Source organism: Papio anubis, chromosome 5 (genome assembly GCF_008728515.1).
Source record: "Papio anubis isolate 15944 chromosome 5, Panubis1.0, whole genome shotgun sequence".
NCBI classification, from domain to species: domain Eukaryota; kingdom Metazoa; phylum Chordata; class Mammalia; order Primates; family Cercopithecidae; genus Papio; species Papio anubis.
In genome coordinates this window covers 161,148,721-161,164,312 of record NC_044980.1, presented here as the reverse complement: position 1 = coordinate 161,164,312, position 15,592 = coordinate 161,148,721, and the positions used below count along the sequence as shown (strand labels likewise).

At 39.8% G+C, this 15,592-nt stretch overlaps 1 protein-coding gene across 2 annotated transcripts in view; it reads right to left on the bottom strand.

The window, feature by feature from the left end:
- RARS1 (arginyl-tRNA synthetase 1) overlaps positions 1-15,592 on the bottom strand; it is a 34,824-nt gene that overhangs the window by 10,898 nt on the left and 8,334 nt on the right. Inside the window, exons 6-11 of one of the 2 annotated variants that reach the window (XM_003900489.4) lie at positions 14,694-14,815; positions 12,458-12,578; positions 9,100-9,229; positions 7,678-7,782; positions 3,600-3,778; positions 2,615-2,724 (exon numbers count right to left, since the gene is read on the bottom strand). In XM_003900489.4, coding sequence (XP_003900538.1) covers positions 2,615-2,724; positions 3,600-3,778; positions 7,678-7,782; positions 9,100-9,229; positions 12,458-12,578; positions 14,694-14,815 — 767 coding nt within the window. The remainder of the gene's footprint in view (positions 1-2,614; positions 2,725-3,599; positions 3,779-7,677; positions 7,783-9,099; positions 9,230-12,457; positions 12,579-14,693; positions 14,816-15,592) is intronic. The other variant, XM_021939946.2, reaches the window with a different exon arrangement.

The window sequence follows — 15,592 nt, the reverse complement described above, 5'->3', positions numbered from 1 at the left end:
AGATGATGAAATAAAATTTTTTTATCACTCAAAAAATTAAAACAGAAAATGTCATTTAAAAATAGCAGAATCTGTAAGCATTAAAAAAACTAACAAACCTTTTTTTAAGTCCCATCCCCCTCTGTGAGCATTTTTTTTTTTTTTTTTGAGGCAGAGTCTCGCTCTGTCTCTCAGGCCGGAGTGCAGTGGCACAATCTCAGCTCACTGCAAGCTCCACCTCCCGGGTTCACACCATTCTCCTGCCTCAGCCTCCCGAGTAGCTGGGACTACAGGCGCCCGCCACCATGCCCAGCTAATTTTCTGTATTTTTAGTGAGACGAGGTTTCACCATGTTAGCCAGGATGGTCTCGATCTCCTGACCTTGTGGTCTGCCTGCCTTGGCCCACCAAAGTGCTGGGATTACGGGCGTGAGCCACCACGCCAGGCCCTCTATGAGCATTTTGAGATAAATATTTAAAATATGGTAAGTTGCCACTGGTGAACTATCATTTAAATTACCCTTAAAAGAAAAATGGGCTGGACGTGGTGGTTCATGTCTGTAATCCCAGCACTTTGGGAGATCAAGATAGGAGGTTACTTGAGCCCAGTGAGACCAGACTGGGCAACATAGTGAGGCCCTGTCTCTACAAAAAATGGAAAAAATTTGCCAAGTGTAGTGGTGCGCACCTATAGTCTCAGCTACTCGGAAGGCTGAGGCAGGAGGATCATGTAAACCTGGAAAGTTGAGGCTGCAGTGAGCTGTGATCATGCCACTGCACTCCAGCCTAGGTGACAAAGTGAGATCCTATCTCCAAACCAAACAAAACAAACAAATTTGTTTCTTTTGAGATGGAGTCTCACCCTGTCACCCAGGCTGGAGCGCAATGGTGTAATCTTGGCTTACTGCAACCTCCGCCTCCCAGGTTCAAAGCATTCTCCTACCTCAGCCTCCAGAGTAGCTGGGACTACAGGCGCCTGCCACCATGCCCAGCTAATTTTTGTATTTTTAGTAGAGACGGGGTTTCACTATGTTGGCCAGGCTGGTCTCAACTCCTGACCTCATGATCCACCCACCTCGGCCTCCCAAAGTGCTGGGACTACAGGTGTGAGCCACTGCGCCTGGCCCAAAATTAAAAAAAAAAAAAAAAAAAAAAAAAGGGATAGGATGCTGTAATTACATGATGCTGAGTGCAGAAAAATTGTAAAAATTATCAAGAATCCTGTAGCCATTATATGACAAATGAATTAAATGCCATATGAGCACTAGTGAGTAATTTTAAGCAAGTGTCGGAATATCATCTACATGTCCAAAAAACCAACCGTTAAGAAACTAAGATACTGTTAAGTAATGTTCAACTTACTGGTTTGTTTTAAAAAACTTTATGTCCATAAACACTATAATAAGGACTTAGTGTCTTCTTTGTTGTTCTTTTTGTTTTTGAGACAGAGTCTCACTCTGTCACCCAGGCTGGAGCCCAATGATGTGATCTCGCCTCACTGTAACTTCCATGTCTGACGCTCAAGTAATCCTCAGCTGGGATTACAGGTGCATGCCACTATGCCCAGCTAAGTTTCTTTTTTTTTTTTTGGCAGATACGGGGTTTCACCATGTTGCCCAGGTTGGTCTTCAACTCCTAGGTTCACGCAATCCTCCAGCATTGGCCTCCTAAAGTGCTGGAATTACAGGCATGAGAGCCACTGTGCCCGGCCCTTAGTGTCTTTTGATTTCAAAAAAGTGCAGATCCGCGGAGAAGTAACACAATTAGAAAATGTTGTTTCCAACAAGGTCTTTGAGCTCCACATAATCTGTATCTAAGATAATACCTTAACACATCTAATCTTTTACATGTTCAATTAGGGCTTTTGTACATTGGCTGGCCAAACATCTTGAGCTACTTCACGTGGTTTTTAGAAGCATTACTACCTTTGTAGGATGGAAATATTTAGGCTTTGTCACCAAATCGAAGATGCCACAGATTTTTGGTAAGTGATCCTAAGACACCAGTGAATACCAGAGGTTAAAATATGAAAAATGCTGTGCCTTTGAATTGAGGACTACTGCATCGAAACACGGTTGTATTTACCTTTTTATTTTACAAATATTGAGAATATTAAAAAATTAGAAAATAGAAAAGCTGAAAGTATGAATATTTATAGTTCTCAATAAACAATATTTTTGGAGACAACATAAAAACAAAACCAGTGAATCTTAAAACTTAATTGGAATCTCAATAACTTATACCTTTTGCCTATGTTCAACTTTGAAGGAAAAAACAAAAACATTTATAAAATGCATAAGCTATATTGTTAGTGTCTGAAATCTGAGCAGGTACAGTAATAGATTTTGTAATTTAGATTTGTGGGAGCGGAAACCCCTTATATATAATCTATTAGGTCTACAGTCTGGTTTTCACTAAACTTTGTACATACTATCTACCTAAAAGGCTACATTCTCCGGCAGTGATGACATAGACACAAAATCACTCAGCTGGATTTACACCATTATAGCTTATGTGGACTAAAGAAAACTGTGGACTTTCTTATTTCTAATATGGTATCAGATGAAAAGTAGCCTCTTCCAAGTAAATGTGGGGACCAAGTATATCATTACCATCTTCGGATTTTCCAGACTTACTTGTCTTCCCCTAGCACCACACCAAATCCAGCATGGAAGACTCGAGTTACTTTAGGGTCATACCAACCAATCATGTGAGCAGCAGCAAATATTGTCTGGAAGTGCACAGACTACAAATCAACAGAAACGGAAAGTTACTTGCTAGTCTTCTTTAAGAAAAAAAAAAAAAGACTTAAGGCGCTTTTGCTTAGGAATAGATCTGTAAAATTCAAATTGCTCATAAATCTTGTGAGACAAGTGTTATTATAAAACCTCTTCTTTTATTCCCTATATATGAGAAACACTAAGAGCAACACTGTTATATTTTCTACTATGTTCAAACGTTTTTAAAAGCAACTGAATGAAGAACAGGGTCACATGCAGAAACTTCTATTACATTTTAGGTCTCACAACAACCCTACTGATAGGAACAATTGCTGGAGGTTCAGAGGAGTAACAACCTTCTCCAGTTTGTGGTGGCAAGCTGGAAAACTAGGAAGTGTCCAGTTTGGCTGGGTCCAAACCCTTTCTTTCTTTCTTTCTTTTTTTTTTTTTGGAGACAGAGTCTTGCTCTGTCGCCCAGTCAGGAGTGCAGTGGCTGGATCTCAGCTCACTGCAAGCTCCGCCTCCTGGGTTCACGCCATTCTCCTGCCTCAGCCTCCCCAGTAGCTGGGACTACAGGCGCCCGCCACCTCGCCCGGTTAGTTTTTTCTTTTTGTATTTTTAAGTAGAGACAGGGTTTCACCGTGTTAGCTAGGATGGTCTCGATCTCCTGACCTCGTGATCCGCCCATCTCGGCCTCCCAAAGTGCTGGGATTACAGGCTTGAGCCACCGCGCCCGGCCCAAACCCTTTCTTTCTTCTATGCTATATTGATGTCCTGAATCTTAGTCTTTGGGGAAAATTTATAGTCATCCAGTGTCAAATGTCACCAACCTCACCATACTGTCTTACCTCCAATCAGACAATGTAAAATACATACAAATCTACAAAATCTACAAACTCACTTGTCCACTGTCCACCACATAGATAATCATATCTGCTTTTTCCTCAGATAGTCTTTGTTTAATAGCAGCCAGGTCAGATGTATCATAGGTATAACCTCCATCTGATTTTACTATGGTTAATGGTATGGAACACCCTGGGACAAATACAATCTTTCTGCCATCATCCACCTGCACAAATCCTAGGGGGCAAAAAAAAACTTCATTAATAAAGTTAAAAGAACCCTGAAGGAAAATGAAGGCTTACTCATTCTACTATATAAATATTTAGTTATTCTAAGAATATTTTAAAATGTATTTATTAGAGAGCTAAAGAAATCACGTATTTTTTTCCTCACCATGATCTATTACAAGCCTTGGAAAAGGTTAACCATCAAGGTTGCCTGGACACTCAGGGTGCCATCAGAGCACAGGTCAGATATTCTGGCAGTTTTCCAGACTTAACACTAAACTTGGCTCCCAAATGCTTTTTTTTTTTTTTTTGACAAACAGTCTTGCTACATTGCCCAGGTCAGTCTCAAACTCCTGGGCTCAAGTGATTCTCCTGCTTGTGCCTCCCCAGGTACTGGGATTACAGGTGTGAGCCACCATGCCTGGCCTCCCAAACTCTTTAGTTGGAGCCCATCAGCTAGGTAGGCCCAGAACACGAAAACTTCTGTGCTTTGCTTTCAAGCTGAAGCTATAACCTTCCTCTTGGAGAAAGATGCAATTCTTATACTGATCTCTAACAATGTGCTGAATAGTAGTTGACACTGTTTCAAGGTCCACAAAACAAACATGGCAGGACTTGGCATTTGGAATGAGAAGTAGGAAGAAAAATTAAATCCATGTTCATATACTCACGATGAAAAAGACAAAATTATTGGATGCAAGAAGGTACAGGAAGAACATGGTAACAGTAGCAGCTATATAAGAGTGCTACTGTGTGCCAAGTACTACGCTAAGTCCTTAAATTTAACCTTCAAAATAACCCTATGTAGTAAATAACTCTCTGCTTTCTTACAGTTTAGAAAATTGAGGCTTGGTAATGTAAAGGCAGTATAAAATAGTAGTTAAAAACACGAGCTTTGAGGCCGGGCGCGGTGGCTCAAGCCTGTAATCCCAGCACTTTGGGAGGCCAAGATGGGCGGATCACGAGGTCAGGAGATCGAGACCATCCTGGCTAACACGGTGAAACCCCGTCTCTACTAAGAAATACAAAAAATAGCCGGGCGAGGTAGCGGGCGCCTGTAGTCCCAGCTACTCGGGAGGCTGAGGCCGGAGAATGGCGTGAACCCGGGAGGCGGAGCTTGCAGTGAGCTGAGATCCGGCCACTGCACTCCAGCCTGGGCTACAGAGCGAGACTCCGTCTCAAAAAAAAAAAAAACAAAAAAAAAAAAAAACACGAGCTTTGAAGGCAGACTGGCTAAGTTTGAATCTCAGACATATAACTTATTAGCTATGTCACCCTGGGAAGCTACTAACTTCTGTGCCTATTTTCTCATAAAATAAATATTTTAAAAATTGCATTTATTTATTTTGAGACAGGGTCTTGCTCTACCATCCAGGCTGGAGTGCAGTGGTGTGAACATGTTCACTGTGGCCTAGACCTCCTGGGCTCAAGCAATCCTCCTGCCTCAGCCTCTCGTGAAGCTGTGACCATAGGAATGCACGATCACACCTGGCTAATTTTTTTTCTTTTTTGAGATGGAATCTCACTCTGTCGCCAGGCTGGAGTGCAGTGGCACAATCTCGGCTCACTGCACTCTCCACCTCCCTGGTTCAAGCGATTCCCCCGCCTCAGCCTCCCGAGTAGCTGGGACTATAGGTGCGCGTCACACCAGCTCATTTTTTGTATTTTAGTAGAGATGCGGTTTCACCATGTTGGTCAGGATGGTCTTGATCTCCTGTCCTTCTGATTCTCTCGCCTTGGCCTCCTAAAGTGCTGGGATTACAGCTGTGAGCCACCACACCCAGCCTCGCCTGGCTAATTTTTTAATTTGTAGAGAGAGGGTCTCACACCTTGTTGCCCAGGCTGGCCTTAAACTCCTCGGCTCAAGTGATTCTCCTACCTCAGCCTCCCAAAGTGCTGAGATTACAGTCACGAGCTACTGTGCTTGACCTCTCTCTCTCTCATGGTTCTTTTTTTTTTTTTTCCAGAGACAGAGCCCCATTCTGTTGCCCAGGCTGTAGTGCAGTGGTATAAGCATAGCTCACTGTAACCTCAAATGCCTGGGCTCAAGCATAGCTAGAACTACAGGCATGCATCACCACGCCCAACTATTTCTTTCATTAATTTTTTGGTAGAAAAAGGGTCCTGCTATGTTGCCCAGGCTGGTCTCAAACTCCTGGCCTCAAGAGGTCCTCCTGCCTCAGCCTCTCCAAGTGCTGTGCTTACAGGCATGAGCCACTGCACCTAGCCAAAATTTTATCATCTTAAAAAGTATGGTCCCTAGGCCCTAGACTGTTATTAAAATACTACTTCCATTCAAGGAAACAGGCTTCCATAGAGATATGGTTGATTTCAGGTCTGAGGCAGGAAATGTACAAAATGGGCCTGGAATATCGTACACCAGAAAGCAATTAAGTAACTACCAAAGGGGTTGAAAAAAAACAAAACCACAACAAAAAATATGAAGTTACTTAGCCAAAATGGGACAATTTGAGCATTACAAAAATTATAAAGACAACTGATTGAAAAATATAAAACACATTAAAAGCCCACCCAATAAGGTTAAAATCAAACAACTCACTTTGAGATGCTAAGAAACAAACCTATTATTCTGCAATTGATGAAGAAGAAGAAGAAGAAAAAAAGCACTTCTACTACCCTACCTGTCTTATTATACCTGAGGATAACCAAAATAATTTGTAACAAAGTTCAGCGTAAGAGAATCCCAAGTAACAAATAGAGAAAGAATGACAGAACACTACCATTTCCTAACCTCCAATGAAGTGATGGATCAAAGTCATGGTTATAAATAGCTAATAAAACCAATAGAGAAGTCTGATGGGGAAATTTCTGGACAGATCCAGCTGACAATACTTGAACTCACTAATCAATCTTAATATGACAAAAAGACAACCAGACACCACCTCATTGCCTGCGTTCTTGCAACTAAAAGAAAACAACAAAAAAGGAATAAAACATAAATCAGAATCTAATGAAGCCTCTTTAGAGAAACACAAGGAATTATGCTAAACAGTTCCATATGGGAAATTCTTTAGGACAAATGGCCCAGTTTCTTCAACAATAAAATAAATTTAAAAAGAGGGAGAAACCTCAGAGTTACAGAACTTAAGATACATACCAAACAAATGTTATATGCAGACTTTGAAAAAATGATTAAAAAAAAAAAAAAAACATGAATCCAACACTTTGGGAGGCTGAGGCAGGTGGATCACTGAGGTCAGGAGTTCAAGACCAGCCCAGCCAACATGGTGTAACCCTGTCTCCATTAAAAACACAAAAATTCGCTGGGTGTGGTGGTGCACGCATGTAATTCCAGCTACATAGAAGGCTGAGGCAGAAGAACTGCTTGAACCCAGGAGACGGAGGTTGCAGTCAGCTGAGATCACTCCACTGCACTCTAGCCTGGGCGACAGAGTAAGACTCTGTTTCAAGAAAAAAAAAAAAAAAAAAAAATTCATGAATCAACTTGGGAAATTTGAACTCTATTTAATAGTATTAAGAAATTATTATTGGCTGGGTATGGTAGTTCATGCCTATAATCCCAGCACTCGGGAGGCCGCCGTGGATCACTTGAGGCTAAGAGTTCCATACCAGCCTAGGCAACATAGCAAGACTGTTTAAAAAAAAAAATTATATATATATATATATATATTTCTTGTCAATAACGACATTGTGGTTTGAAGGCAGAAAGAAGGGACTGTTCTTTCAGAGACATATACCAAAGTCATTATAGATGGAATGATATGATGGAAGCAGTGCAAGAACGTGTAGATACAATAAGGTTGGTCAGTACCCATAATTGTTGAAATTGGACGATGAGTATGTGAAGCTGGCATTACTATAAATTCTATCCACTTTTGCCTATGTTTGAAAATTTCCATAATAAAAAGTTAAAAGAAGAGTGCCTACCTCTATCTTCAAATTCCTTTACAATATCATTCATCCTATCTTGATAGAAGGATTCCCCTCTCTCTATTAAAGAGACGTCCAATGCATCATAGATTTTATTAAACTCTAAGGAAAAAAATAAAATGCCACCAAATAAAATGCATAAGAATTTTTTAAAAACAAGAAACATGCATCCTATATTGAAATAAATTTATTAATAAATATATTAAAAGGAAATTAATTACATAAATGTATGATATAGAACATTATATACATGCTGTCGTTTTGAAAAAAGGGAAAGAATATGGTAAGATACACATCAAAATATTAACAATCGTGGGACTATAATTTTATTTTTCTCCTGTCTACATTTACTTTCTTTTTATTACTTTTTGAGATGGAGTCTCGCTCTGTCACCCAGGCTGGAGTACAGTGGCATGATCTCAGCTCACTGCAACCTCTGCCTCCCAGGTTCAAGTGTTCTCCTGCCTCAGTCCCCTGAGTAGCTGAGACTACAGGCGTGTGCCACCACGCCCAGCTAATTTTTGTATTTTTGGTAGAGACGGGGTTTCACCATGCTGACCAGGCTGGTCTTGAACTCCTGACCTCAGGTGATCCACCTGCCTCGGCCTCCCAGAGTGCTAGGATTATAGGTGTGAGCCACTGCGCCCGGCCTACATTTACTTTTTTATATAAGGAACATGTCCTTCTTGTGTAACTTTTTAAAAATTAATTCTTAAAAAAATGTAAATGAGAAGGAAAAAAAAACTCTTCCTATCTAGTGATCAAATATTTACTGAATTTTCTTGTGGTTTCTCCTGATTTAAACCACTTACCTGTCTATGTAGCAATACATCAGTGACATAGTATTAATTATTGTAATTATAAAACATTTTATTACCTAGTGCTGCAAGCCAGTCATCATTAGTCGTCTTTTTCAAAGATTTACTGATTGTTCTTTACCCATTTACTCTTCAAAGAAACCTTTAAAACTATTATGTCAAGTTAGAAAACTTGAAATTGACTTAAAACCATAAATAAATGTGGAGACTGAGGGAGCTGGGCACGGCACTCTATCCGAACATTCCATTACATCTCAGTGTGTACTTCTCATCATTTTGGTCCTATACATTTCTGCATAAATTCATTCCTAAGTGCTCCTGTTTTATAGGTTTTGTTGCTACTATGAATAAGATTTCTTTTTATTTTCCACTTTATTTTCTAATTAATTTTTGTTGACTTCTAAGAAAGTTAAAATTTGAACCTGCCTGTCCTATGGCAGGTTCAAAATTTATTAGTTGTTTCAGAAATATATTTAAGAAAAAATCCATTTGCCTGTCCTCATAAGGTTAAAATATCATTCAGAGTCAAATCAAAATGAAGACTCAAGGAAATGATATGCATAGTATTTGCTGGATGAAGGAACAAAGCCCAGAAACTCACCTTGGCGGGAGACATCACAGATAAGCTTCCAAGCTTTTGTAATATCTGGGTTTTTACCCTGGAGCAGAACTACACACTGATATGCTCGCTTCTTAAATTCCTCCTCAGTATCAAACCTCTTCTTAGATTCCTGTGTGTATATATATTTTAAAAAGAAAGGTTTGTAAAAAGATCTAATCCTGTATTTCTAGAAAAAGAACTTACACATTTCTACACAAACACAGTGAGAAAGTACAAACTCAGAACACCAGAACAAGTGCTCTCCCTCAATAGTTGACAATACTGTTACAAATGAACATGCCAAAGAACTCTGAAATCATTTCTCTTGAAAAGTACAAAAATCTCACCACAGTTTTCTTTACACTTTTCCAATTCACAAAAGTCTACTTCAGCTAATACTTTTGTGTTCAAGAAGAGTTAGTACAGAATAGCTAACAGGTAGGACTGAATTTTCTGTGTTCCAATCTCCATTTTGGATGTGGTCCTGAATGAATTTTCTTTTTTTCTTTTTTTTTTTTGAGACAGAGTCTCACTCTGTCTCCCAGGCTGGAGTGGACTGGAGTGGCATGATTTCAGCTCATTGCAACCTCCGTGTCCCGGGTTCAAGCGATTTTCATGCCTCAGCCCCCAAATAGCTGGGATTATAGGCACACGCCATCACACTCGGCTAATTTGTGTATTGTCAGTAGAGACAGGATTTCACCATGTTGGCCAGGCTGGTCTTGAATTCCTGACCTCAAGTGATCTGTCCACCTGGGCCTCCCAAAGTGCTGGGATTACAGGTGTGAGTCACCGTGCCTGGCCAACTTACTATTTTTTTAACTAAAAAGAAAGTTGCTTTCATTGTTTTATTTCTATTTTGAAAGCAATACTTACTTAAAAATAATTACTCTCACCTCAAATTAACCGGTGTTAACATTTAGTGAACAAATCTAGATATTTCTTTGCAAATACACATATATGTTTTATCAAAAATTGGAAATGGCTTTTCTTTACTGTGGTTTGTAAATTTCAGCAATTTATTTATACAAACAATTTCTTGCATTAATAGATCTGCTTCATTATATTCAAAGTGCAGAACTCCAGAAGATGTTTATAACGTTACTTTTCCAGTCTCATACCAGTAAATATTTAGCTTATTTTCCACAGAAAAAATTTACCGAAAGTAAAATGAAGCAAACAAAAACAAAATCCCCACAAATATTTGCTTTTTAATATAGGAATCCTATTCTTAAAAGGTTCTCCGTCATAAAGAAAATGCCTAAGAATTTAAACTAACAGAAAACATGCATTTCACATTAAAATAAATTTATTAATCAAAATATTTGAGAGGAAATTATGATCTTTATGATCCTTCTACTATAAGGAATTTTTTTTTTTTTTTTTTTTTTTAAAGACAGGGTCTCACTCTGTCACTGAGGATGGAATGCAGTAGTAAGTTCACAGCTCAATGCAGCCTTAACCTTGACAGGCTTGGGTGATCCTCCCACCTCTGCCTCCCGAGTAGCTGGAACTATAGGAGTGTGCCCGGCTAATTTTTTTGTATTTTATGTAGAGACAGGGTCTCTCCACATTGTCCAGGCTGGTCTTGAACTCCTGGACTCAAGTGATCTGCCTGCCTTGGCCTCCCAAAGTGCTAGGATTACAGGCATGAGCCACTGCACCTGGCCCATAGGGAAATTTTTTAATTTTTTATTTTTAATTTTTGAAGAAATAAATTTTTTTTGAGACAGGGTCTCGCTCTGTTGCCCAGGCTGTATAGTGCAATGGTGTGATCACAGCTCACTGCAGCCTTGAGCTCCCTGGGCTCAAGTGATACTCACTCCCACCTTAGCCTCCCAAGTAGCTGAGACTACAGATGTATGCCAACATGCCTAACTTTTTTATTTTTTGTAGAGATGAGGTTTTGCCATGTTGCCCAGACTGGCCTCAAACTCCTAGGCTCAAGCATTTTGCCCAGCTTGGCCTGACAAAATGTTGGGATTACAGGTGTGAGCCTGTAATCACACCTGAACCCAGCCAGGAAATAATTTTTAAAAAGGGAAAAAAATCCATGTGTACAAAGCTATTTACTGAATAAAAACATCTCTAAAATAGAAAAAAATTCAATAAAGGATTAATGTAAACATTGGTACACTGATCCAACAAAATATGCAGTCATAAAGCAACACACAAAAGTTTGCAATATTAAACATAATATAAAAATTATGTTAAAATCATAAATGATTAATACATGTTGATATATAGATAAGTCAAGAAGTCAAAGAAAGTTGATCACGGGCATTTTAAAATTATGGATGATGCGAAAATTTGTCTTTAAAATTGTTTTTACATACATTTAATAATATCAAAATACATAAAATTAAACATCAAAAAATTTTAAGTGCTATAATGTATTCTGATTAATGAACCTCTAAATTCAATGTGGTAGAATTCATTTTTTAAAAATTTTATTTTTTAATATAATTTTATTTTTTAAGATACGGTCTTGCTCTGTCACCCAGGTTGGAGCACAGTGGCATGATCAGGGCACACTGCAGCCTTGATCTCCTGGGCTCCAGTGATTCTCTCGCCTCAGCCTCCCAAGTAGCTGGAACTACAAGTGTGAACCACCATGCCTGGCTAGTTATTTTTGTATTTTTTGTAGAGATGGGATCTCACTTTGTTGCTCAGGCTGGTCTCAATCTCCTGAGCTCAAGCAATCTGCTTGCCTCAGCCTCTCAAAGTGCTGGGATTATGGACGTGAGCCACTGCACCTGGCCTAGAATTTGATTTTTAACATATGCCAATAAACAAAGCAAAGATGACATATTAACAGGTGGGGGATGGCTGTTTCCACGCATACAACCAAATGTAGGGTATCTAGTAGTGGTTCTACATACACAACCAAATGCAATGAATCTGGAGGTAGGGGACGGCTCTTTCTAAGGCACACAACCAAATGCAATGAATGTCAGAATAAAAAAGAATTCAGTTTTTCAGGTAAGTAAACTAAACAAAAAGGCCTGTCAGTGTAAGTGAATGAATTTTATATGTTTATCAATTGATCTGTTCCCATTTTGCCTTCCACCATAAATAAAAGCTCCCTGAGTCCTCCCCAGAAACTGAGCAGATGCTAGCGCCATGCTTGTACAGACTGCAGAACTGTGAGGTAATTAAACGTCTTTTCTTTATAAATTTAAAAAAAAAATTAATTTCAAGAGAGTGTCACTTATACAGAAACATGTATTACTCAGGCTGTTAGCAACTTTCACTTAACTCCATAGTAGCTTTAAAAACCATTTTAAGTTTCCTAAGGAAAATGAATAATTATGATTAATGGAAACACACAAATAATATAAAATAAATGGTATCAAACCTTATAAAAGGCCTGAAGATCTCCAATAGGAGGTGAAACTGTTAGATAATCTGGAAATTTATCTTGCAGGTGAGCGATGAGCATGCCAAACTGGGTCCCCCAATCACCTACATGATTTAACCTAACACCAATCAGAGAATATAAAATCATTTTTCAAATCATAAAGATGGTTAAGTTAAATTAGAGGAACTATCCATTAGGAACCACTAACATTTACATGCCAGTACATCACCATTTAGTAATATCTGTTTACTTGGTTGTTTCTTCAACTGGTCTGCAAACTCCGTAAGAGATGAAAACTATGTCTGTTACTTTCAGCTCTACATACTCAAGTAATAGAGGCTGCACATGGCGGGCATCCAGAATTCGCTGAATGAATGTGTTTTCTGTCAGCGGACTATAATCTGTTTATTTTGTAGCTAACTGAAACAATGACAGCTTGGCCAATGTTGGTTACTCCCACAATTCTATGAAAACTTAACATTTTTTTTTTTTTTTTGAGACGGAGTCTCGCTTTGTCGCCCAGGCTGGAGTGCAGTGGCATCATCTCAGCTCACTGCAAGCTCCGCCTCCTGGGTTCACGCCATTCTCCTGCCTCAGCCTCCGAGTAGCTGGGACTACAGGCACGCACCACCACGCCCGGCTAATTTTTTGTATTTTTAGTAGAGACGGGGTTTCACCCTGTTAGCCAGGATGGTCTCGATCTCCTGACTTCGTGATCCGCCCGCCTCGGCCTCCCAAAGTGCTGGGATTACAGGCGTGAGACACCGCACCCGGCAAAAACTTAACATTTTAACCATTATCTTAGTATAATTTAGACCAATGATTCCCAAATATCAATGGATTCTTGAAAATATATGTTGAGGCTGGGTGGTGGCTCACACCTGTAATCTCAGCACTATGGGAGGCGGAGGCAGGCGGATCACTTGAGGTTAGGAGTTCGAGACTAGCCTGGCCAACATGGTGAAACCCCGTCTACTAAAAATACAAAAAATTAGCCGGGCGTGGTGGCGGGCACCTATAGTCCCAGCTACTCAGGAGGATGAGGAAGGAGAATGGTGTGAACCCCGGAGGCAGAGCTTGCAGTGAGCCAAGATTGTGCTACTGCACTCCAGCCTGGGCGACAGAGTGAGACTGCCTCAAAAAAAAAAAAAAAAAAAAAGAAAATATACGTTGATCCTACCTACTTCTCTCCCTCTCTGCTTTTATCTAATCCAAACCACCAGATCATCTTTCAAGTGGATCATGATGATAGCCTCTCGACTTACTGTTTTCGTTTTTTTTTGTTTTTTGACACAGAGTCTTGCTCTGTTGCCCAGGCTGGAGTGCAGTAGCGCGATCTCAGCTCACTGCAATCTCTGCCTCCCAGGTCCAAACAATTCTCCCGCCTCAGCTTCCCAAGTAGCTAGGATTACAGGTGTGTGCCACACGCCCAGCTAATTTTTGTATTTTTAGTAGATATGGGGTTTCATTGTGTTGCCAGGTTGGTCTCAAACTCCTGACTTCGTGATCCATCCCCCCTTGGCCTCCCAAAGTGCTGGGATTACAGACATGAGCCACTGTGCCCAGCCTAACACTTACTGTTATAGTCTCCCTTCTTTGCCTAGCTTCTTCACAGTAACTAACCACAGTAATCTTTTATTTGTATTATTTTAAAAATTTTTATTTCTTTAAAAATATAAAAAATAGAGACAGGTTCTCGCTATGTTGCCCAAGCTGGCCTAGAACTCCTGGCCAAGGTAGTGATCCTCCCACCTTGGCCTCCCAAAGTGCTGGGATTACAGGTGTGAGCCACAGTACCCAGACTAATCTTTAATTTGATCACCCTGCTTCACAAACTAAAACTCTCTAATAGCTTCCCAGGACACTTAGAATAAAATCTCAATTGCCTATCATAGCTTACAAGGCCCAAAATACCCTGTTCCTTTACTACTTCTCTCCCTACTAGGATATAAACCCCTTGCATACAAGAGGTCCTCAAGAAGCATTTGTAGAATGAATGAATGTGTTTTATCCTTGGTTCCACTAAGAGTCTAAAAAAAAAAATAGTAAAAAAGGTTCAGAGGAGAGGCTCAGGACGTATTTTAAAAGTTTACTGAGTGATTGTAAAGAACTAAGCTGACGAACCACTGATTTAGTTGAACGTTCTTTCTTGAGTGAGACATTTCATGTTCTATAGAATTTTCCAAACAAGAAAATAAGGAAAGAGTACAGTAAGCAAGGCAAGAGCACATACCTGAGCACATCATACCCAGCAAATTCAAAGAGGCGGCTTATACTCTCTCCTATGATAGTTGACCTCAGGTGGCCTACATGCATCTCTTTAGCTATATTAGGGGAGGAAAAGTCAACTATAACCTGGGGTAGACAAGAAGAGAAAGGCTGTTAAGAGGGGCAAAAACAAAGAGAGAAAGATTTTTTTAAGAGGAGCATAAACATTTTGTTCTAATGCATTCATTAATAACACATCTAATAACAAACTCAGACTTAAACACTAATTTGGGTTGTAATTCAACCATGTTTGATTTTATGAAGGATCTGCTTTTATATATATATACACACACATTTTTTTTTTTTTTTTTGAGACAGAATCTCGCTCTGTCGCCAGGCTGGAGTGCAGTGGCGTGATCTCGGCTCACTGCAAGCTCCTCCTCCAGGGTTCACGCCATTCTCCTGCCTCAGCCTCCCAAGTAGCTGGGACTACAGGCGCCCACCACCACACCTGGCTAATTTTTTGTATTTTTGATCTGCCCACTTCGGCCTCCCAAAGTGCTGGGATTACAGGCGTGAGCCACCATGCCCGGCCCTGCTTGTATATTTTTAACTGAAAAAGAATCAAACTCATTTATACAAATTATCCACTCTATTTCACTGTTATCTGTGTATCAACTGGCTACCTCAAATGCCTTGTGGAATTCAGTGGAAAAAAAAAATCACAAAACATGCTAGACCCAGGAGAAAGGCTACTTCATAAATGTTCATAATCTCAAATGTGAATGATTAAATTTCAATATAAAAAGTGAAATCCATTCCCAGTTTCAGCACTTTCCATGCAGTTTGTTTTTCTTTTTCTTTTTTAGAGATGAAGTCTCACTATATTGCCCAGGCTGAAGTGCAGTAGCTATTCACAGGTGC